Source organism: Lates calcarifer, linkage group LG15, assembly GCF_001640805.2.
Source record: "Lates calcarifer isolate ASB-BC8 linkage group LG15, TLL_Latcal_v3, whole genome shotgun sequence".
NCBI classification, from domain to species: domain Eukaryota; kingdom Metazoa; phylum Chordata; class Actinopteri; family Centropomidae; genus Lates; species Lates calcarifer.
In genome coordinates, this window is record NC_066847.1 from 10,996,882 (window position 1) to 11,021,607 (window position 24,726).

Genomic DNA, 24,726 nt, shown 5'->3' on the forward strand with positions numbered 1-24,726 from the left:
CTGATGAGTCAAGTTTCGCACAGACAGTTTATTGTGAAATGTTATAAATGTGGAGTGAGAGGCACCTGTGACACCATAAGACTAGAAATAAGAAACCAGCTTGGTTACATGTTACTATGAAGGCGTTTCCTGCCAGATTTTCCTTTCTACTGCTGCATTTGAGGTAAAAAAAAAAATGCTTCAAGGTCTCTGGAGTAGTTGGAGAAGTTAGTGTTAAATGTTAGAAAGAAGAACATTTAGAACAGATGAAATTAGAAGAGATAGAAAACAAAAGAATAAAGAAGAAATAAATATGTGAAACTACATGCAAGGAAATGAAAGAAGTAAAGAGGGAAACAAGAGCAGCAGGGAAAGAAGACAGGAGCTGTTTACAGAAAGTGCACTGAGAAAATCAAACTAAGATGTTTTCCTCATCAACCAATCAAGTAATGAAAACCTATATCCAATTTGATGTATGTCTAGATGCTGTGTATTGCTACAAAAGGCATGTGTCACATTAAATTAATTGCAAGGTGGCAAATGGTCAAAGGTTCTACAAAAGACCATCTTGGCATCTTGTACATGACAATATACCATTAAAGTCAAACAATAAACTACAACAACACAAACTCTATAATCCATAATGTTGAAATAAGAATGTTGTTGTTTGTTGTTGATTAATCAGTTGCACATAGATAACCCAGCTGTCCACTTAGAGAAAGAAAAACTGAAAAGCAGTAGAACAAATAATAATGAAACAGAAATAACAGAAGCTGAGCTGCAAAACTATAGCTCGATGTTATAAAGTCAGAGAGGACAGAGAGAACTCAGCACAGAAACTAAGGCAAAGAGCAAAAGCTAATAGAATGACAAGAAAGTAAAGCTATAGATCTACATTATAGAGGAGCAGAGAGAAATGAGAGGAGAAATTATGCATCATGCAGAAAGAGAAAGTCATCAGCAAATGTTACAGTCACTCAGAGGAAAGATGCTCAAAGAAGAGTTAAATAGCAAAACAAAGAACAGAGGCTATGATAATTAGATACAACTACACTAATGAAAAGAATAAAGAAAGTTCACACAGTAGAGAATAGATGGAAAAGGACAGACTGAGGCTGGATTACATGCACATGTGTGTTTTCTACAGTGATGCATACCAGGTCAAAAAGAAGGAGAGAAAAAAGCTAGACAGGAGGGAAAAAAGAAGGAAGTGAGGTGATGAGGCAGAGCACATTGAAATGGGAAGAAAAGTAGGAAAAAGATAAAATAAAGCCAAGAAATAGAAGAAAAGAGGTTGTTTAAGTTTCTAAACAAGGCCTGACTGGAACAACCTAAACGTAATGAGATGGGAACAAGTCTAACAAACTAAAAACTAACTAATTTCACGATTAGTTACTCTCAGGTAAAGGCTTTTTGGCAGTAGGTGCACAAAAAAAGAAACATCTGAAAAACACAGTGTCTGACAAGAAATGATTAAAGACAGATTGGAAAATAAGCAGAGCCAATAAAGGACAGAGGAGGAGAAGAGAGAGAAAACAGTTTTATTAAGAGGTAAATGTCAAGCTCGGCAGCAAAGAGTGCAACAGAAACAAAAAGACAAGGCCAAGAAGAAATGATCAACACGAGGAGTCAGGAAGTCATTCAGCAGTTCTAAGTGAGGAAAGAGAGAAAGCACGAAGAAAATGTGACAGAAAAGGCTGAAATAAGGCGACTTTACATGAAGAGTAGAATAGAGTAATTGAATTCCTGCACAGTGGGCTGTTATCTTGAACTGACAGCAGAATCATTTAAATTCTACAGATGGGGAGTGTGTAAGCGGGGCCTTTAATCCTCAGTTTGTGTAGCTAAAGCCAACAGCAAAAGACTGCTTCTCGCTGCAATTCCCAGATGGCATTGTGCTTAACTTTGTGAATAAAACATGGTTTAAAGCAGCTTGGGTAAAATCAGACTTCCCCGGGTGAGTACAAGTGAAAGAAATCTTTGACAGAGAAGGAAAAAAAAAGAAAGAAAAGAAAGCACTGCACAGGCACCAGGCTCATCAGGTAGTGAGGTACAGAGCCACAGAAACAGAAACTAGACTATGTTAGTCAGGATTTATGGACAGGAAAAGAAAAAGCTCTGCAGAATTAAAAGAGAAACAGAAAACAATAAAAGGGTCAATAATGACAGCTGTATGAAAAGCTATAAATGTATGAGAGGTAGATTGTTAGAAACAAAAACAAAAACAAATGAAATTCCAACTACATCCAGACAAACATTAGTTCTGCGTTTGTAATAGTGATACCAGTGTCACAGCTGTCTCTGGGTACAATGTTGGTGCATGACTTCACTCATATGCTCACACACACACACACACACACACACACACGCACACACACTCAAACGCAGATTTAGTAAATTGAAAATAAGTCATTTAACATCGTACAAAATGTTATTTTTTTGTACAGTTTGACCCGTGAAAACTTGAAAAATCACGAAAAAAAAAATCATCCTCACAGTATTTTTCACTTTCTGTACTGTTTGCCAACATTAATATTCTTTAAATTCAGAAAAAAAAACTATACGTTAAAGGCTTTAAGCGACTGTCTAAATATATTACATAACATCCTCTTCCGTGTGCTAAGTATTCTTCAGTAGAGTGGATCCTGCAGTATTTACAGCTTCAGTCTGTTTAGTCTCTTGGGGAGAGGTTGTGATGGAGACAAGAGGTGAAACCATTTCCACATTTCCAAAGTTTAAGGATCTCATAACCTGTCCTGCAGTGTCCATGGATCAGCCAATCCCAGAGTTCAAGAGAGATGACCTCATTCCCCCCTCGCCGCTGCCCTGCCGGGTGACTCAGTATGGGGTGAAGCGGTTGTACCCTCCTCTGTACAAACTGGCCTGGTGACAGAAGCAGCGAGCCAGGTGTCAGAGCAGATGTAACTTTCAACAGCGGCTGTGTCGTGTTTTGACTAGACTCACCATTGTGCCAACTCCATATGTCGTCGTTGGTCCGACAGAGTGGTGGTAGGGGTCCGCAGCTGTGGCGTAGACCCGTCCGTATCTGCGCAGAGTCATCAGAGGCAGATGTTAATGTCACACAACATGTCACAGTAGCACCAAGGTCACAGACAGGATATTAGAAAGGCTGAGGTCATGTGTCCAAATCCCACCAGTGCAACACTAATCCCCAGAGGAAACTGACCAGAGAACAAAATAAAACCAGTCTACAGTGTTGTCACACTCACGACATACAAAATAGTTTCATTTACTTTTAAAAATTGTTACATTTAGATATTTTGTGTGCACTTGTAGATTGAAAGCTACTTAACAAAGTTATTAAAACAAGACACATTTGCCTTACTGACTGGAAGATAAGGAAAAAATACAAATTCATTCATTCATTTTACCAACTGGAGGCTGAAGTACAGAGTGTTACATTTCTTTATACTCTGTTTTCAGTTTTATTATTGTCTCATCTGATAATCTTCACTGTTGTAAAGATGTGTTAGTAAACTCTGCCTGTCAGGGGAAGTGCAAAGGATTAATTCACAGACCAGTAATAACAAACAGCACCTTTACAACAGTACACTTGTATACCAATCTGCTGGTATTTTATCATGTAAGAAAACAAGGGAATTCAAATCATGTGCATTTTAGAGACAGTGATTTTCATAAGAACATTTGAAATGCTCCGCTTCACTTGTTAAATGTCTCACTATACAGAACTAACAGAGGTGTGAGTTTTTAATGAATACATAACATAAATAAATAACCAGAGCATGTACTGAGTCAGATATTTTAATAAGCTGAACTCATCAGTGCTCTCTGGTATCTAACGCCTCAAGTATACTGATATGTCTTGTTACTTATTGGTTGACATATGCACTGCTGCTGATACATATCTGCAATAGTTAAAATCAGCCTGGACAGTTTATTGCTCCAATACTAGAAAATAAAATCAGATATACAGAGAAGACTTCCTGTCTACAGAAATCATCTCATCTGAGGTAGAAGCTGACTGATAATGTTTAAAAACACTGTCTGTGTTGTGCACCTACCCGTCACTGTAGGTCGCCGTGGCAGCAGATGCTGATTGAGCCACTCTGTAAGCTGCTGGATATCCACCCTGAATGGAAACAATAAGGATAAATCCAGCAACAACAGGACTTTCACTGGTTTCAATGAACAGCGTGAGAAGAGTTCAGGTACTTACATAGACCTCTGCTCCATACAGACCATCCTGATACACAACCCTGAAAAACAAGAGTTAAAAACAATATTCAGATGTTTTGCAGTGAATGAAATAAATGTTGACTAGGTACTAGTGCTAGGATGCAGACTCTTACCCGGGGTAGGTGGGAACGGTGGCAGGCGTGGCTGCAGCAGAGCGAATTGTGTTGTACACAGCTCGACCTCGGCCACGCAGAGCAGAGCCCCGGTAGGCCAAGGTGGGAGTCGCTACAGGGTATGGGAAACTGGCAACTAAAGAAAGAGAGAGGAGGAAAGAAACATTGAAATAGAAATGTTTCAGAAAAGTGTATGCTGCTGATAATCTCATAACAATAATATATCACTTTGTTTACTTACCTGTGTAGAGCTCAGGTGCGTACATTGCTCCCATGACAGGGTTGATCTTCCATCCAGAAGCTGCACAGAAAAAGAAAAAGAAATTAACTTTTTCTCTTCCAACTTCCCAGAATCCTTCAGCCTTCAACAGCAAAATATGCAAATTATGAATGAAGATGTTTCTTACTTGAAATGTCACCATTCACCAGAGGAGTCTGGGGCTTCTTGGTCACTACTCTTGCAGTGGCATTATTAACCTGTGGAGACCAGGAACAAAGAAGAAAAAAGATGGTTATGCTAAATATTAAAGTGGAAACCTACAAACAGTGGGAAATTCCCACTCACCTCAATCTTTCTGCCCTCTACGATTGTCCCGTTCAGCTTCTCTCGTGCTCGGTCAGCCTCAGTTGCGCTCTCGAAGGTGACGAATCCAAAGCCCTGCAAGTTTATTCGGTTCTATTTTTCATTTCTTTTGATCATTGAAAATCCTGCTGACTCTGATGACATTTCTGTGATACTCACCTTCGAGCCCCTCTCATTGAAGATAATTTCTACATCAAGGATCTTGCCAAATTGCTGCAAATGTCAGATGAAAAGACATAGTTTCTATATCAGTGTTCACAATAATTGCATCCACATGAGGAATCTGTGTAATCTTATCATCTCTGGTTCAAAGGTGGGTTGAACTTCATACCCCAAACATCTGGCGGAGGTCTGGGTCTCTGAAGCGGAACGGGATGTTCGAGACGTGGAGGCGTTTCGGCTGGGCCTTACCTGACCCCTCCTCCTCGCTTCCGCTTCCTGCCCCGCCCCCTGAAGACACTGACACGCTCAGAGACTGGGGGTCAGAGGTCACAGGGGCCAAAGCATCCTCCTGACAGTGAGAAAGTATGAAACAGGAGGAGGAGGAAGAGGATGCAAGCACGTGGACAGAGGAAGAAGAACGGACGAGGAGGAAGAGGACGCGAAAGAACAAACAAAAACAGAAAGATGGAAAACAAAAGATGGAGAGAGTGTGAATGGGATGAGACAGATGTGAGGAAAAATGGGGAGAGGGCATCAGTAGAAAAGCAAAGAAAGAAAGGGAGGGAAAAAATGATAAAGTCAATTCAGTTCTTTCAGAGAATTTCTGTTCAGCTGTGTAAGCATCACATGGCATTAGGCAAAGATCGTTTTCATGAAGTCAAGTGATCCAAACCAAAGTACAAAGAGCATTCAGCAACCAGTGATCCTTCTCAGGCAAATGTGAGGAGGCGTGAAAAGGGCTCCATTTTAGTGAGGCGTCTTTAAATACATGCCTGTAGGAGAGTTTCTAAAGACTAATGTAGTCTACGCTACAAATGAGGATGATCTGACACTAAAACTACTGATGCTCCAGCTGTGGCAAAGAGAGCTAAATTAAGTTAAAGTTCCCCTGGAAATTGAGAAAGACTGTAATTATAAGCACTCATATTATCTAAGCAGCTGTAATAATCTGTAAGATACATACATATAAAACTATGGTAATAACTATTAACTAATTAAAACTGCCCATGCAAAAAAATTCAAGAACTAATGTGCCAAAACCAAAACATTCACTAACCCACAATGCACCACGATGCTAGTCTGTGCGCTCGTACAGGTATGTGCATGTATGTGTTGGTCAACCAGCATCATCAACCATTGCAAAAACAAAGTTAAATAATTTTTTAAAAGACAAATGAATGAGTCCAAACAAGAATATGAGAATGGAAAGGTCTGCAAGAAAGGCAAAAGTACAGTGAGCTTCAGCAGTGAGAGAGACAGAGGGAGCAAGGAAAAAAGGATTTTAAAAGCTTTTTTTTTTTTTTTACTGGAAAATGTGCTGATATGTGAAATAGTAAACTCTAATGGAAATAAGAATTGCAGTCCCAAGACTTAGAGTATTAGCAGTCTAGTACCAAGAGACAGATAAAGAGTGGGAAAGGCCTCAGTGCAGCAGTGAAAGATAAAATAAAACCAAAGTAAACAAGGCAAAGAAGGTGCGCAAAAAGCTTGAAAAGGAAGAGGGTGATGGGGGAGGTGGGAGGATGGGGTGAAGGGGGGTGGGGGGGTGGGGGGGCAGAGATCACAACTATACGTTCCACAAGGGTCAGTCTGGGGTCACGGTGCTGCTTTTCTGCCAAAGGTTAAAGGTCATTTGTCAAGGGGCATAATTAATATGTGGGGTTTGACAGAAAAAGGTACAGAGACACACCACATGGGGGGGGGGGGGGGGGGGGGGGGGGGCGTTTTTACAGACACATAAACACACACAGGCCACTGCAGTACACTGCACTGACTGACTGGCTGTGACCATCACATCCACCCACATACACACCACACGAAGTGGAAGGGGAGCGGGAGGAGAAGGAGGAGGAGAGGGTTGAGTTGGGCGGTGGTGTCATGTCACGATGCAGATTTGTGTTTCTGGACCTGAGCGATATTTCAGAGTGGGGAAAGGGGGGTCAGTCATCTGGTCAGCCTCCCCCTTTCACCCCCTCCCTCCGTGGCGACGTCTCAACTTTCCCCGAAAATCAGCACGGACCCAAGTATGTCGGGGGGCTCTAGTAATAAAATATATAGATGGGGCCACAAAACACCATTTATGAGAGGAGGAAGAGAGATGTGCTGCAGCAGCAGGACGCATAGATCAGACTAAAACACCTCTGTCACTGTCAGAGTGCATGTTTACATACCTGAAGGAGATTTGTTTACTGCATGTCATGTATTAAAAAAATCTAAATATATCCAAATAATATCTATCTATATTGACTTTTTAAAACTCTTATTTTGAAATGTATTTTAAAATTTCCAGGAATAAGCATCTTGAAAAAAAGAAAGTGAAATGCAGGCAGAAAATACTTGAAAGTGTTATATCACTATATTATTGTATTGCAGGTATTTATTTATTAATTAGTAGTAGTAACAGCTTATTGTTGCAGTTTGGTCAAAGTGGAGCTTTACTGCAAGTTGTGTGATTAATCTATAAAAAATACATCATTTTAAAAAATGTAAAGAAAAATATGAATATCCAAAAAGTAACTAGCAAATTGCTGTCAGATAAATGTAGTGCAGTAAAAAAAAAAAGAAGAACTCAAGTACAGACACCTCAAAACTGAACTTAAGTAAAGTACTTGAGTAGATTTACTTAGTTACTTCCTACCAGTGGAAATAATCTCATTGCATTGTCAGATCTTTTTAACACAATTATGTGCCTTCATAAGATTTTTTTTAAATGTGATAAAATACAATTATTTTTAAGTTAACATCTGTAATCTATTACAATTACTGACTTTATCTGCTGCTTCTCCACTGTAATGACCTTTAACATGAATTCCTTTTATATTCTTTATCAAAGATCAATTTGTTTTCTGGAACAGAAGAACCGCTGAACCACAACATTACATCATTTATACAACACTGTAAATATCAACACAAACTTTCACAGCTATCGTCTTGGAAGGTGATCTGTTTTACTGCCAGCTAAATAAGACACAGGGGAGAAGGAAAAGTGGGGATTTAGTTTCAACAACAAATCCCCTCTCAGCTGCCCCCCCTCAGTTTGCTCTACTGAGTGTGAGCGGCATTCCCATACATGGACATAACAGTGGAGGTGGGGCTCTAAATATAGAAGGAAACTCTATCTGCCATGTTCCTCTGATAGGACATATGGAAGGACTACCTGCTGCAACAGGGCTTCTTGTCACATTAACTTCCTGAAGATCATGTTTTATTGGGGGACATGAAGTTCTTGTCATGATGTGAATTCCACAAAGAGCTTCACAAACTGTTCTTACCGTGGTGCTGGATGTCAGGGTCTCCGCCCCTTCGTGTTGAGGGCCCTGATAGACTCTGAGCTGGGGATGTTCAGGGTACTCTGAGCTGGGATGTGCTGAGGTGAAGTCGAGGGGTGGGAGTCTGCCCGCAGATGTTGGCGGACCTTGACCCGGTGGGGGGTAGGAGGGAGGCGGGGCGTAGACCTGAGGTAGGGCGGGGTCGCCGCTGCCTGGGCCGGCCTCCTGGGTGGGGCCTCCCTGAAGAGGAGAGAGGGGGAGAGAGAGAGAGAGAGAGAGGTGGGGGAGGGAGGAATCAGCCAGCTGACACCTGTGATGTTGTGAGAGGTGTAAACAAACTAACCACCAGATGTTGCTGCTGTTACAGCCCCTCTGCTTTTATGATGTGAGGAAATGTTGCTGTTTTCTGTTGCTATGAAGGAAGCAACAGGAGGTTTTCTCTTCAAGGCCTTAGACGTCATACTTAAAACCTTTTTACAAACTCAAATTGCAAAGTTTAAAAAAAATGTGGATATTCAACAAACAGGGAGGGTCTAATGTAGACGACACTGAGTTGTCTTACTCTGTAGGGATTTTAGGATCTATTGTTTTTTTGCTGCTTTACCAGCACCAGGAACTAAAAATCAGGATATCTCAGGCCTCTGCTGCTTCATTTTTAACGTTAGGAAAAAAAGAATCTGTCTCTCCACCTCAATGGGAGCCTCTTTAAAAAAGCACATCTGCTCATTAATCCCAACCTTTAAATGTCCATACACTTTGTAACTTCTAATGAAAAAACATAGAGCTAAAACAATTAGTCAATTAGCAGATAAATAATGTGTCATAATTTGTCATGTGTCAAACACAAATGCCAAATTATCCAGCTTCTCAAACTTGACGATTTGCTGCTTTACCCTTTTTTTACATCATTGTAAACTGACTTTTTTTGGTTTTAGACAGCTAAACAAAAACTGTGGCAGGCATTTTGCACTATTTTCTTATATTTAATGTATGAAAGGATCAGTCAGCCACTGAAAAAAACAGTAGCCAGAGGAATGTAGCTAATGTTGCAGGCCTACTAACAGTTATGAGAGGTTTAGGTCACTAAAAGATCTGTTCAGTGCAGCCTCATTTTACTGACATCACATTAGTCTTTCATGAAGTAAATTATTGGTTAAAAGCAGTGCAAACAAACCAAACTTCAACTCCTTCAATTAAACAACAGAAAGATAATTAAGAAGAGAAATATACATGTTAGTCTGAGATCAGATCTAAACTGCACAATCATCCTGTCAAGACTCAACACAAGTGAATCAGCCAGGTAACAACTAAAAGCATTGTCTTACCCCTTTACTCCATTCCTCGATCTCTGATGTATTGTCCAACAACTGCCGCATGTTTTTAATGCCAGCAGACCACCGCCCACCGCACCATAAGTTCTACTCAGCCACCAATCAAATCAAATGATTGCCAGAGCAAAAGGGACCACGAGGCAACACCAGCTGTGGTCATCTGTAACTGTCAATCACCTTGTTCCCCTCCACCCACCCTGCCTTCACTTCACACACTCATGAACACACACACACACACACAACTCAGACTACAGACAGCTCTTCCCCCCAGATTTACGAATGTAAATGTTCCTTCAGCTGCAGGACTGTCTATCACGCTAAAGGTCGCCTCTAAGAATACCACATTTGATAGGCTAACACGCGTTTGTTACTTAACAGACACATTTTTTTAAAGATTGCATCCTAAACTACATTCCCATGACATTATACTATTATGTGGAGTTTGCCTATTAAATTATTTTGTACATTTTCATCATGTTTGGTATCAGTGTGACATCTGTTGGATCATGTTAAAACATCTAAACCCTGCTGGAAAACAGCTTATTGATCCATTCTCTTACTACTTACTTCATGACTTCATGATCAAATATTTAAGAATTATAGATAGTACTTCAGTCATACAACAACACAGATAATCACATCTTACTGATGACTTACAGATATGTAAGTAAAGTGACTACTTGCATTTATTATCTTGTGCATCTTATGATTTTATGCAACTCAATATTTTTTCTCTGGTTTATTTATCAGAGAACTTGAGATAACACTTTGCAGATCAAGAGGCTACAAACAACATGAAATAACTTCATAAAATACAACTGTTAATTAGCTAAATTCAAGTAAGTGTTTCAGAAACTATGAAAAACAACCTTAGTTCAAAGAGACAAAAGGAAAGCATTGATTCCTTCCTACTGTAAAGAAGCACGCAGTCGCTGAAAATCTGGCTGTCTTTGTCTGACTATCACTGTGGAAAATCTACAAACATTGAATTCATGCTCACTTCTAAACACTCTAAACAAAGCCATCATTTTTACTTTTGTAGACATTTTAATTTAGTAAAATTTTGAACACATAATGTTACTCTTTGTTTTCTCTTAATTATAGCCTGACTGAAAAAGGATTTAATATGCTGCCTAAGAATCACAACAAAAAACCAAACTGGTTATATAAAAATGGTGACCTCTGGGTGAACTGTCTGGGACATTTTAATGGTGAAAATTAACTTGGCAGTGCTGTCTGGTGGACAAACCATGTAAGGGCAACATTATTCTACAAATCTAAAATGAGTCTTTGGGAATTTTTACTGCAATTTCTTTTAAGTCATTAGCTGACAAATATGCAGATACTGTTATATCAGCAATAGGCTAATATTTCTTGGTTTAGCTTTACTCTTAGTGGAGTATTTTTCCACTCGATATCAATGCTTTCACTCACATAAAAAGGATCAGAGTAGTTCCATCTCTACATCTACGTGTTGCCTTACAAGCAAAATGCCACAAGTTTGTCAGCCAGCTTCAGGATTTAGGAGGATCTATTGCAATTAAAACCGTGTCCCCTGTCATCTAATAATGTCTCATCTATCTCTCTATCAGCTGTTGCACTGCAGAGGTGTGAAAAATCAGAGATATGCAGATGCTGGTAAACAATGAGGGAGGAACTGGAGGGAACACTGGTTGTGGGTTAAACGGTAGAGCCAAGTTTTCTAAACCATGTCCACTGAAGGAATTTTGTCTATAGCTGAAGACAACACAGACACCATCAGAGAGTCATTCCTCAGTCCATCCATTTGTTGAAGTAGAGTATTGATTCTCAGTAGGCTGGGGTATGTTTTAGGACCTGTGTACCTGTGTAGGTCAACCACTGAGTGAGGAAGCAAGTGATGAAACTAACTGCACTGAAGGTTGTGATGTCACAGTTTAGTCCTTCAGTGGCAACTTTAACTATCCTGCTGGAAAATGTTTCCAACACTAACTTCTGCCTGTATCTGTCTCAACAAACAACAACGGTCTCGACCCCCACAGCTATGATAAAAAAGTGTGAAGATAACACAGTCTGTTAGATATCACTGTCAGTCCTCCTCCTGTCTGGCTTTGTATTCCCACCATCAGACTGCTACACCCAATGCGGTATCACAGTGTCAGCAGGCGAACAGACACCGTGTCCCCCTTCCTCTCCTTCTCCTCCTCGCAAGGCTTTTTTTGATTTCCATTTGTTCCCTGTTTCTCTCGTCTCTCCCTCCTCAGCTGTCAGCTCGTGGTCAGAGGTCAGTGGCTCTGAGCCAGGTGCCTGCTGGGACAGCTGCCACGGGATTTACACGCAGACGATACTTAACTGCAGATGTGGTCTTTTAGTGCTGGCCGAGTTACAAATGCTAGAAACACATAGCTTGTTAAATGACACTAAATATTACATTTTTCATGTATCAGGCTTTCTCTTACACAGACTTCATTAATACATAATGAAGCAAGATAAGACTGGCATGTTTGATAATTGGTTGTCCCAGCAGAATACTCCATTCTCTAAAAAGAGACCGTGTACTTCAGTCATACAACAAACTGCTGAAGGAGCACCACATCCTTAGATCTACAAGAATGTATTGAAAGTATAAAAAGGTTTCAGGAAGATAATTTCATTCTCTCGATTAATTTTATTGTATCATCTCATTTTGGAGATCTGTCTCCTTCCCCACAGCAAATTCATTAAAGGAGAGAACTTTTTGTTCTTTCAGTAAAAAAGAGGGCCTGAGTCATCCCTGATAAAGGCCTGTTTGTAATGAAGTATTCTCTTCTCTTATTATTGTTCCGGTACGGACAAGCCAGTTAATTAAGACTTGATCCCCTTTTGACAGGAAGCTTGGCCTTGAAACAAAATCTTTTCCTCATTTTGGTTCCAGTCACATCCAAAGAAAACTTCTCTCTACACCTGTTTCCTTAATAATTAAATTTTAAACTTTTGTACATTCAGATATTGTGAAATTAGCAGCCTGTTAATAATATTCACTTAATAATTGAATATTATTAACAGGCTGCTAATTTCACAATATCTGAATGTACAAAAGTCACAAGAGGCAGGTTTCACACTTATTTGAAGTTCAGTCGAAAACAAGATAGGTGACAGAATCTCCTCCTGTGATTATCAGCTCAGGAGAGGAAAGCTAAAAATACAGCCAGTGTGAAGCACAGAGACAAGGTAGAGAGATACCAGATGCATTGTGGCATTAATGGTATGTCAGGGACACCTCGACACACACACACACACATACATTTATACACACACACAGACACACACACACACTTGTACAGCGTATTGGCATCACTGAGACCACTGGACTAAAGATAACCCCCTCACGTGTCCTTAGCATTAAATAAATAAGACCCTTCAGAATCAGTGCACTTCGGCCGGCTCCCATCAGGCCTCTTTGATTTGTCATTCCTCTAAACTCCTCTGTGAATAAGATATTAAGTCATTACTAAAGAAAGCATCACTTAACTAAATTAGATATAAGATCTGACTCACTGAGTCATGGAAATAAGGGGCCTTTGCTTTCTTTCTCACTCTGAATTAAATGTTTTCTTCCTCACTGGAGACATACTATATTGCTAGTTTATTGCCTGCATTAACATAAATTTTAAAGTTACAATAAAAATCATTTAGAACTGGAAGGATCAGATGATTGACAGAAAAATAACAGACAATTTTGACAATCATTAATTAGCAAAAATGGCAAAAATGAATTGGCTTCATCTTCTTAAATGTGATTATTTGCTCATTTCTTTAATCCTGTATAATGGTAAAATGATTACATTTAAGTTCCTGACTTTTGATCAGATAAAACAAGGCATTTTTACATGTCAACACTGAGTCTCAGAAATGGTGATGGGTATTTAGCATTTTAGCAACTGACTGATTTATTAATTTGTACTGCAGATTAATCATAAAGATTAAAATAACTGTTACTTGCAGCCCTAAACTCATTCAACCTGGGATTTTATTCCGATTTTAATTCAAAATACAACATGTCTAGTCTATTTTTTTACTACCCCTGGATCCTGAGTCACCTTAGATACAGACTTAAAGCTCCCAGGTGCCTGACAGTCTGGACTTGGCTTGTGAAGAAAAACATTTTCGTGAGATTCTGGATTTTACAGAGCAAGTGAAGCAGGGTTTTTTCTTTTTACCTGAACTATGCTGGGGTAGCATGTGGTTGTCTGTGGGTAGACAGGCAGTCCATAAGGCTGGAGAATCACAGTGGGTGAGGAGAGCATAGCCCAAAAACCACGCACAAGGAGATAGGGAACAGTGGAAGATGGGAGGAAGAGGAGAGGAGAGCAAGGGGGAAAAAGGGTTGATATGCACAGAAGAGAGCAGGCAGTCAGGCGGGGGGAAAAAAAGAAGAAAAATCCCAACGGGAGAAAACAGAAGATCCGAGAAGGTGCAGGAAGAGAAGGTTAAGACTCTTGTTTAACCTCGCAGGTGTGTCAGACAAGAAAATGCAAAGAAAGTCCACAAAACAGCCAATGTCCTGTCAGGAAAAGACAGGATATAGCGCAGTGAAAGAGAAAGCAAGTGAGCTTCTGTGTGTCCATCAGTTGATCATGCAGCCTGACAGACAGAAACACATGCACAGGGTCCCATTTCAGAGTTATATAAATAGTCACCCATGTCCTTCTCCCAGTTTACCACCTCACCACCCTCACTCTCACACAGTTTGTTGTGCAAGATTTCTCACAGCTTGTTACACATTTTTGAATAAATTTAACAGGGCCTCACTGGAAGAGAAAACTCTCCTGAACTCAAGACAGGTCATTTGACTCCTGCGTTTAGTCCAGCAGCTGAGAGTATCTTATTATTTTCATATGCCTGACGATATGAATCATATTAATGATACACAGATGTCTGCAGGCAAATGGAAATAGGGACACACACACACACACACACACACACACACACACACACGGACATTTGAAGCTAGTACCGCCTGTTTTTAGCTGTTGTTTTCCCTTCGACCAACGGGGGGAGACAAGACAAACGTTCCCACTTCCGTTCGGGTGCAGAGGGGCATTATGGGATATGTAGTGAGTGCGTCGGCCCTATAAATCAAAGGGAACTTCCTTTAACGTCCTCTTTACTGCGCGAGCCTGAGCGAGACAGGTACGAGCCGCGGCTTCACGCTGTTTCTCAACGCAAACACACAACATTTGGACTTTTGAAATGTACATGAATTCATAGGCGAGGAAGGGAAGGTTTTATATACGGGCGAATGTGTCTTTTAAACGGCTTATGTGGCATTTTACAATGTGTTGTTAGAGGGAAGAGCTAATGCGGCTAAGCTAACGCTAGCTTGTCACTGAAAAACGTGGTGTGGTGCCGCGCGGCCTGGTCGTATGGCTGACAAAATGCCGGTCTCTAACGCATATTTACACGATTTCTCCACGTTATGAAGACATTTTATGACCCCTCTCTTCCTTAGCAGTGTCATTACCTGCGATTCCGTGATCGCAGAGCTAAATGTGCAGATAACCATGTTAGTTTTTGAGAGGTTTAACAGCTACTTTATAGGAGTGTCATCTGTTATCTGCAACCCAGATCCCTGTGATTGAATTTAGCTTCCAAAGACTTTGGTACAAGTTTGCAAGATGGAATCGCAGAGACAACTCTGTCACACAGTTTACATGATCACTCAGATGTGTTTCACCCGCCGTGAACTGCTAATCGGAGTTGTAGAAGAAGCAGCTTCTTAACCTCTTTACACTGAGTAACACAATGTCTGATGTCCTCATGTTGCAGGCACTTCTAAGCCGCCATGCCCGTTGCCAGGAGTTGGGTTTGTCGCAAGACATATGTCACCCCCCGCCGTCCCTTCGAGAAGTCCCGTCTCGACCAGGAGTTGAAACTCATCGGTACGTCGTGATTTCACTAACACCAACACCATGCAGTATAAAGCAACGTTATTTAATGCGTTTAGTTTTACCCCGTGTTGCTGTTTTTTGCTTACGTTGCTAGACTGGATTGCACTGAACTTAAAATCTGCTCTTTCCTCTTTCAAGGCGAGTATGGTCTGAGGAACAAGCGTGAGGTGTGGAGGGTCAAGTTCACCCTGGCCAAGATCCGCAAAGCTGCCAGAGAGCTGCTGACTCTGGATGAGAAGGACCCCAAGCGTCTGTTTGAAGGTACATACACAAGTTCACGTCACTGTTGTAATCAGTGCAGTGTTGGCCTATGATTTAATTATCAACTGTCAGACTTTTCTGTGGTGTCACGAATTCCTCGTCAATGAGGCCAGTTTTGTCACTTGACTTTAAATGCCATCTACAGTTTATGTGCCTTATTATGTTTGGATTTATGAAGTGAATGGCTCCTGTGTGGTTTTCCAGGTAACGCTTTGCTCAGGCGTCTGGTGAGGATCGGTGTGCTGGACGAGGGTAAGATGAAGCTCGATTACATCCTGGGTCTGAAGGTTGAAGATTTCTTGGAGAGGAGGCTGCAGACGCAGGTCTTCAAGCTTGGACTCGCCAAGAGCATCCACCACGCCCGTGTCCTTATCCGCCAGAGGCACATCCGGTAAGATCTGAGGGGGAACAAATGTCAAGTATTTTAAGGGGTTTAAGTCTTCTGAGGGACTCATGCAAAACTGTCGATGCTTCCTGTTCCATCAGAGGACCTCCAACTCGTAACACTCTGCGCTGAGATCAGTTTAACTTTTCAGCAAGGTCAATTCGGTATCAAAACCGTACACCTTGTCAGTAGACATTGCCCAGAGCCAATCCTGCCGCTGAGGGCTCGGACTGTGCCACTGTGGTGTTGTGGCTGTCAGGTAAGGTACGGGGGATTGCACCTCGGGCAATTGTAGTGCTCCACTACACCTTGTGCGTTGTGATGTACTAAATACACTCAGGCTGATGATTTAAGTTATACATTCAGATTTTCTGTGGTGTCAAGAATTCCTCGTCAATGAAGCCTGCAGTAAAGTGATGGCACTAACCCATCTACATGTTAAAGTCTGATAAATTAGACACTTTATTGTCCAGCTGAGTTTCTCAGTTTGAATTGTGTTATTCTAAAGGCATCATCTGTCTGTATCTTTTGCAGTGTGCGCAAGCAGGTGGTGAACATCCCCTCCTTTGTGGTTCGACTGGACAGCCAGAAACACATCGACTTCTCCCTGAGGTCTCCATACGGTGGCGGACGCCCGGGCCGCGTCAAGAGAAAGAACGCCAAGAAGGGCCAGGGTGGAGCTGGAGGAGCTGACGACGAGGAGGAGGATTAAGAAGGATGTCGTCCAGGGAGTGTGACGATAACTTCCTGTTGTGTCGAAATTTTCAATAAAAATGTTTGGTCTGACCAGAGAAGAGCTGTGCCTGTTGATTTTCTTTTAACCTGTCATAACTTTATTGTACTGTGGCATCAGCCCAGCCATATGAGAAGTCGTCAACCACAAATTATTCACTTTAAAATGATCTAGATGAAGTGTAGAAGCTGTGAACGTGTGCGGTTGATTCACAGTGTCCCTGAGTTCAGAGTAGTACAGTCTACACCCCTGCCGGTGAAATGGTAGCGCCCAGTTCCACCGGGTGGCGTCATCTTTCGTCAACCAGGAAGTAAAGGCAGTGTCTGTTAAAGGTGTGGGTGTGCAGGCTTTGCCGGAGACTACACTCCTCAAACTGTGTATTCAACACTATAAACGTGAGTAATCGAAAGCTTATCAGCTCTCTCTTGCTTTTATATCGCCTGGTCAGTGTTGTAGCTAATGACCGTTTAGTTTGGACACAAAATGCTAACAGTGATAGCAGTGAGTACTGAAACGGCTACAATGGTCCATCCTATCTGGTCTTATTATTTATAAAGCAGCAATGTAGCACTCACCATCCTCCAGTCAGACACATTTTAATAAACTCCCGAGTGAATTTAACTGATAACTTGTGATGTGTAACTCCGTAAAACCGATACGCGCTGTTTGTGACAAACTAAACTCCATCAAGTTCCCACATGTTAATCCGTGTTATATAATACTGGAATATGTGCCGTCCTTTTAATTTCGTCTCTTTATGAGCCCTTTTAATCGAGCACTGTTTAAATAATGTTACAACGTGCTCTTGCCTGCACTTTTCCGGATATTGCCTTAACTGGAAAGATGTTCGTTTCAGACGGAGGAGGTATTGTGAAACATCCTGAAGATGTGATAAATATTGTTGCTGTTCACCTAAACAATATCACTACTCGAGATAAACGGTAAAGTCAAAGACAAGTATATTACGTGTAATAGCTTTTCAAATGAATTTCTAAGACGTGACTGCAGAAAGTTTTGGAAAGTAAGTACATTTACTGGTGTTGAACTTAATTTCAAATTTGATCTTGAACTTAATTTGAGTTCAGAATATTTACCACTGGTGATTTTATTTAAGGAAAAGGTTTGGGTATTTGTCCCACAACTGATGTCCACAAATGTCAAAATGGAGGAAAACAATGGGACAGATTGAACTATGCTAAATATATAAACTAATCAATACTTTCCTCTGCAGCCCTCACTCTTTATTTGTAGCTTTTGGGGAAGAGTATCACCACCACTTTGCAATATTGTGTGGTCTAGTACAAACAACATCCGCAAAGCCCTCTGTAGAGTTTATCCTGTGATTCAGTCTCAATAAAAATAGAAATTATGAGCTTAATCACAGTAGTATTTGTTGCAGTAGATTGTGCTGCATTGTGCTCTGTTGAAACTGATGCTTCATATTTGTGTTGTTTTGTATATTGATGTGTGTGTGTCTCTGCCAGCAGAGCCATGTCTCCTGATGAGCTGGTTTACTTGGGAATTCTTGCTGCCTCCATCCCTGCTGGATTCCTCTTCCGTTACCTCAGTGAGTACCTCACTTGAGTGTAACCCACCTGATGTTATTTACCTTTGAGAAATGTAGACAAGCATGTTGTATTTGGGTTCCACTGCCCCTGGTTGACAGTAAATGCAGAAGCAGTTGTATGCATGTTCTCACACCCTGTTCATATTTTTATCGCAGAAATTGGTACCACATCCTGTTTACGACATCAACAGTTAGTCATATGTCTTAAAAGAGTACTCCATTGATTTAGTGTTACACTCCTATAACACTGTTGGACTTAGAATAGACTGTTTAAAGAAGTAAAATGATAAAAATCAATGCAGGATGACCAAATATATCTTTTTTTATTCCATACATTTCTTAGCACTGCTCCCTCTGAAGCCACTGAGGCTTTGTACAACTTTATTAATACATGCAGTAGCTCTACTCAAAACCTGGAAAACATCTTTGATGTGTCAGGCTGTGTCAGGCCTCCACGCAACTTTCCTCAACAACACTGTTATCTGTGTCTGTTTTCATACAGACTTTATGACTGTATCTCACCACATGTACTGTAGCTGCTTGACAGATGGTTATAGGCGAATTCACTGTATAATTTTGCTTTCAATCCAGGTCCACCTGTGAAGCAGGGGGCAGCTCTTCTCCTGGGTCTCTCCATCACCATCGCCACCTGTCACATCCACACACTCCACTCTCTGGTGACGGTGATTGGAACATGGATTATTATAAAGAGCAGCTGGCGGTGAGAGATGAAAGTTGTGTTTTGTTTTGTTTTTCAGCTCATTTCAGTGTATGAAACTCATGCTGTTAGTATTAAAGTCAGGACAGTGGCTGTGCAACTTACAGCTACTTTTAGTATTGTTTAATCTGCTAATTTGCTCAAGTTAAAAAAAAATGTTCCTCACAATTTCTCAAAGCCCAAGTTGATGTCTTGAAGTCACTTGTTTTGCCTTAACAACAGTCCAAAACCCACAGATGTTCAATTTATCTTCAGGTTTGACAAAGACAAGCAGCAAATCACTCATTTTGGAATTGTTGCTTCAAAGTGACTGAAATGATCAATCAATTAGCAGGGTTAAAAACATCTTAAACCATCATTGTAAACTACCAGTTACAGTGTTGTCTGACTTTCTTTTTCTTTTTTCTTTACTTTGTAGTTGTCTATCCCTTATTATTTTTATTTACTGTAACTCTTTACCTTGCCTTAAGGTTTTAGGAAAGGTCTTTGTGGAACCTTTTAGCATTTGTGTCTCTGTACATATCATATCTTTTATAGTAATTGTATTTTTCATGTGCAAACAAATGAATAAATAACATTTTCAAACAACAAAAAGAATACAACAGTCTACATAACTTGAACCTTAGTTACTGTGCAGCCGAACATATAAACTGACTCACAACACTTGTCTCGGTCTACAAGGCATGCCCCAGCAGTGAGCCTCAGCTGGACCTTTCTCTACCTCCTCTTCTTCCGGCTGGTCACCTGGTTCGGTCTGCCTCCACCGACACCGTTTGCCAACGCCGTCCAGCTACTTCTCACTCTTAAGGTACAGAAACAGAAGCAGAGTAATTAGTGGATAAGTCTTTAAAAGCAACACACAGTGTCTTTACTACTTGTGTATCTTTGTTGATGTTTGACGCGTCTTCCTCAGATGGTGAGTCTGGCCAACGAGGTGCACAGTTTCCACACGGAAAAGAAAAAGGAAGTGAGCTCTTTTGGCAAGTCTCCTGTCATTGGTGGTCTGTCTAAGGAGCCGTCGCTCTATGATGCTCTGTCCTATAGCTACTGTTATGTCGGTATAATGACCGGTAAGTCTGTGGAAACGTCTTCTCTGAATAATGATGGTAGGAGGGAGTTGTGTCTGTTAAGATGTTAATGAACATTTGAAAATTAAACATGATGTGTTGTTGCTGTGGTTGATGTTCATTTGCATTTGCATGAATTTTAACTGTTGTCTCTCTTTGTCTCACTCTCCGCTACTTGTCCAATATTGTGTGAGTCCACATTGTTTTCAGTATTATTTCTAAATTACTTCAACTCTTCATAAACCTCTGCTCTCCTTTTGTTCTCTTATCCACATTACCCTCCACTGTTCCCTTTTGTGTCTTGCATTATCACGATTGTCTGTTTTTGCCTGTCGCTGCCTCCTTGACGCTGCCTTTATTCCTTTATCTCATCCCTCCCTCTCCATAAAGGCCCTTTCTTTCGCTTCCAAACGTACGTCGACTGGCTGATGCAGCCGACCCCGCTGGCCCTGCCCGGCTTGACACCGTGTCTGCAGCGTTTGAAGCTGGTTCCCGTCTATGGCGCTCTGTTCCTGGCCGTCAACTCTGTCTTCCCTCTGGCTTACGTTCGCACAGACGAGTTCCTGGATCAGAACTTTTTCTTCAGGTATTGTGACAGTTCTTTACTCCTGATGTAGATTACAAACTGTTTGGAGCCCAGTTGGTGAATAATGTCCTTCTTGTCTCTGTTTCCTTCTGTTTCTATCGCCAGGTTTTTCTACATGATAGCAGTATTTTTCGTGTTCAGGATGCGTTTCTATGCAGCGTGGTGTGGAGCTGAGGCTGGTTGTATCAGTGCAGGTCTGGGCTGCTATCCAGAAAAGGCGCTGTCCAAACCTGGAGGAGGACCCACTGTCAACTACAGGTACATCTCCACAGGAACTACTATATCAAAAGAGGATGTATCAGTATCTGTTGAAATAAGATAAATGTTGTTGCTCTCTAACACCTTTATCTGTATTATCTGCGTCAGTATTTATGCCAGTTTCTTTTCTCTTTTTCTAAATTTCCTCTCTTCGTGTTCAGTCCTGATCCCACAGCTGAAGAGAAATATGACTTCAGGACCATCCAGAACATTGACTGCTACAACACTGACTTCTGTGTGAAGGTCCGACACGGCATGCGTTACTGGAACATGACCGTGCAGTGGTGGCTGCATCACTATATCTACCCCAACGCCCCCTTCAGAGCCTACACTCTCAGGTAAGGCTGTATGAATTTCTTTCAGGTTTCAGCTGTGAGATAACAGCAAGTATCTCCAGCTTATAGTAATTATTTTACAAGTAAAGCTGATTAGTTTCCCTCTTACTAATCAACTTGCACTTTAAATGTTAATATTCTGCAGGAATACCAGTGAAGCTCCACTTATAGCTCATAACAGTGTTTAATTTCAAATTGCAGCAAAAAGGAAAATGCCTTTTAGAGAACGCTGTTGTAGGTTAATAAAGTAAAATATTAACAAATATGGCCGATGATATTCTTCGTTAGTTATTGTCAACATATCCCATGAAAAGACCAAAATCAACAATGTCTTATGTACGTTTATTTTCAAGGATAGTTTTTAACAAATGTTACTCAAACAATATTTTTACAGCAGCAGGACAGTGTAAGTAGCAGAGATTTGGTTTTTGGCACATGGAAATAAGCTATATCAAGCACAGAGTAATGTATGAGATACAATTTTTAATGTTTATTTCCTGAAAAACAGAGCTCACATAGAGATTATTACATGGCCTGCCAGAGACTTTAAATACCCCTTTCATATAAAATTTGTGGGTTAAAACTAAAACCGCCATTGGTCCAATTTAACTTTGCAAACCATCTCAAGCCTCAGCATCCAAATTTTTTACCTGAAGTAAACGTAGCAACAGAAGACAGAAACCCTCACTGTGATGTTTCTCTCCTGTCTGTAACTCTCAGGGCTGGCTGGACTATGTTCATCAGCGCCTACTGGCATGGACTACACGCTGGCTACTACCTCTCCTTCCTCACCATCCCCCTGTGCATCGCAGCCGAGTCTGCCATGGAGGCCTCTGTCCGAGCCAAACTGGGTCCCCGCGGGCAGAACATCTTCGACTGGGTTCACTGGTTCTTGAAGATGAGGGCCTACGACTACATGTGCATGGGCTTTGTGCTGCTGAAGGCTTCCGACACCATCTACTACTGGATGTCCATCTACTTCATCATGCACATCATCGCTGTCTGCTGCATAGTCGTGGGCAGGGTGCTGAAGGGAGGGAAAAGGGAAGGGAGGAGAGGGGACAGGGAGGAGAAGAGAGAGGGAGAGAAGGTAGAGAATGTGAACGACAAAGCCAGAGAAAAAACAGACTGAACGGAGGTAAAGAAAGGAACTGGTTGGATAATTTTTTGGACATGAGGAGGAGGAGTTACTTCAAGACTGGAATTTACTGCATTATTTACACCATCTTTCTAGCAAACAAACACCACACACCAGTCCAATAAGATTTCCTGTGAGAAAAGTTCAACTCGATTTTTATTAAGAATACAGTAACTCCTGGTAAAACATCACCACCGGAGACATGTCATATGTGTATGTGTACATAAAAGTACTGTGAACACTGGGAGAGGAATGTTTGAGCTCAATGAATGTTACTTTTGTATTGTGAGTGGCAACTTGGGCATCTGCCTGTACTGTGTGCATGATTTTATTTCAAGACACCAATACTCAGTTTTAGGTTTTGGTCAAATTGAGGTCAGTGATGTGTTAAGATGCTGTTTTAAAGACAGTTAGCAGAGCGACAGTAACCTGCTCAGAGTGATCCTAAAAATAGTTTCTATGACCAACACAAAACATTCCAGCAGTACTTGTGTTATGTTACAGTATGTTTATACTGGAGTAAAGAATGAATAGAGTGTGATGTTATCACAGTATCATCATTAAGGCTCAGCTGGTGTGGCCCATCTGTTAATACCAGTCCCACTGTGAGTGTAAGTTTTCCAATTTATACATTTTATAGTGCAAAATAATTTTTGCTGCCGTTTGACTTCTTAAATCAGCACCTTGACTGTCTTTGACTACAGCAAACAGTCTCAACAACATTTCTCTGAGAGTTAAATACAGAAAAATTGAAATGTAAAACAAACTGTCACTTTTACGAAGCAGAAATACGAGCCTCATGATGCACAGTGAAATTAAACTGGTTTAGGTTTGAAGTAGCAAAGAAAGGTTCAGATTACATCAACACTGCTTCTTATTACTTCTTAATAACTCAAAGCATTCTGAGCATTATAATGTTCCCTATTTTACTGTGTGAAATTTTTTACCCCCTTGATCCAGAGAATCCAAAATGTTTCTCTGTTTGGATGTTTTTTCCTCACTGTTGTTCTGCCTGTAACTGTTAACAACTCAGATCATATCAGGAACATTACGCACTCACATCTCTATAGCTGTGTTGTTTCCAGTGAAGTGTGTGCCATGTGAAAAATCGCATCAGTTTGTTCACTGCCAAATTGTTCGTACTGCCATCATGGACCATTCAGGGTTGGGACCAAACATTTGATACAAAAAGTGGCAAGTTTAACATTATAACTACAAGCTGCCAATGTGTGTCATGAATAACAGCACAGTTAGGGCTGGACGGTTATTTTCAGTATTGATATATTGTATGTCACAGTATGAAAAGCAAAAATCATGTGTAAGATAATCAAATTAATGTTCAAAGCAACAAACTGTCAGAGTTATGTTTTACATGTGACTGAAAAAGTTATTGTGACAAATTGGATAAATGATAATACTGAATCATTGCTCAGTCCTAAGCAGAGTGAACTGTGTACAGTTGGAGAACATGTCGAGGGATCTCTCATTCAAGCTGTGTGATAACTCTACCGAATGTCTGTTTTATATGAGCGTGACTGACAGCAGCAGAAACACCTTTTCTCCTAGTGTGTTTTGTTAACTAAACCTTACTTGGAACTGTGATAATTTGAATTACAAATTAATTTTATGTCATGCCGCTACCCTTTGCTCTCTCTGTGCCAAACCACAACCCTTACAGAAATGGTTCCCTTTATTTTTACTATTACATCACAGTGATAGTTGTGGATTATAATGGTCCCTCACTTCATCTCCAGACTATTTATTTTTTGCCTCTTGTCTATTTTCTTTGCTCGTATTTGTCTTCACAAACTGTAACACTCCCTGCTTTGTAACAGTGTTACATGTGGAATACATATCAGCATTTCCTCACCAATGTCACTTGCTTGTCTTCTCTTTTTTTAAAGTCTACTTGATATAATTATCTATGATTTATTTGATCCGTGTAAAGTTCATAATTACCTTGTGTAATGCATTAAGATAAAGCTTATAGAAAAAAGGCTTTTATACATCACATTTCTTTAGTTGTCAGACTGGAAAATCATTAACTCTCCAGCTTCAGTGAACAAACACACCTGCTTAGTTACCTCACAACAGAGTTTCAGTGCTTTCTTTCA

At 40.7% G+C, this 24,726-nt stretch overlaps 3 protein-coding genes across 8 annotated transcripts; 2 read left to right on the plus strand and 1 right to left on the minus strand.

Moving 5' to 3' along the window:
* Positions 1-8: 8 nt before the first annotated feature.
* On the minus strand, positions 9-14,265 carry rbfox1l (RNA binding fox-1 homolog 1, like). Its single transcript, XM_018682589.2, has 12 exons — positions 13,834-14,265; positions 8,328-8,564; positions 5,225-5,404; positions 5,053-5,106; positions 4,876-4,968; positions 4,718-4,787; positions 4,552-4,611; positions 4,311-4,446; positions 4,178-4,217; positions 4,023-4,090; positions 2,944-3,025; positions 9-2,862 (listed from the first exon to the last, which is right to left on the minus strand). Exons 1-12 carry the CDS (start codon positions 13,918-13,920, stop codon positions 2,818-2,820), a joined length of 1,152 nt encoding a protein of 383 aa, XP_018538105.1. The 5' UTR covers positions 13,921-14,265; the 3' UTR covers positions 9-2,817.
* A 398-nt stretch (positions 14,266-14,663) lies between these two features.
* Positions 14,664-17,004, plus strand: rps9 (ribosomal protein S9). 2 transcript variants are annotated; one of them, XR_007814710.1, is made up of 6 exons: positions 14,664-14,806; positions 15,443-15,555; positions 15,703-15,825; positions 16,030-16,216; positions 16,312-16,469; positions 16,745-16,854. XR_007814710.1 is itself a non-coding variant. In XM_018682586.2 (5 exons), the coding sequence occupies exons 2-5, from the start codon at positions 15,459-15,461 to the stop codon at positions 16,920-16,922; spliced, it is 585 nt and encodes a 194-aa protein (XP_018538102.1). In that variant the 5' UTR covers positions 14,666-14,806; positions 15,443-15,458; the 3' UTR covers positions 16,923-17,004. The 2 variants fall into 2 exon arrangements, 1 of the variants encoding a protein (XP_018538102.1); XM_018682586.2 differs by lacking the exon at positions 16,312-16,469 and having other exon boundaries at positions 14,666-14,806; positions 16,745-17,004.
* Positions 17,005-17,211: 207 nt separating this feature from the next.
* Positions 17,212-24,485, plus strand: mboat7 (membrane bound O-acyltransferase domain containing 7). 5 transcript variants are annotated; one of them, XM_018682581.2, is made up of 9 exons: positions 17,212-17,338; positions 18,428-18,510; positions 19,102-19,231; positions 19,910-20,036; positions 20,142-20,298; positions 20,686-20,881; positions 20,987-21,139; positions 21,301-21,477; positions 22,195-24,485. In XM_018682581.2, exons 2-9 carry the CDS (start codon positions 18,435-18,437, stop codon positions 22,604-22,606), a joined length of 1,428 nt encoding a protein of 475 aa, XP_018538097.1. In that variant the 5' UTR covers positions 17,212-17,338; positions 18,428-18,434; the 3' UTR covers positions 22,607-24,485. The 5 variants fall into 5 exon arrangements, with proteins under 5 accessions (XP_018538097.1, XP_018538096.1, XP_018538098.1 ...); XM_018682580.2 differs by having other exon boundaries at positions 18,431-18,510; XM_018682582.2 differs by lacking the exon at positions 17,212-17,338 and adding an exon at positions 17,847-17,964.
* The last annotated feature ends 241 nt before the right edge of the window (positions 24,486-24,726 follow it).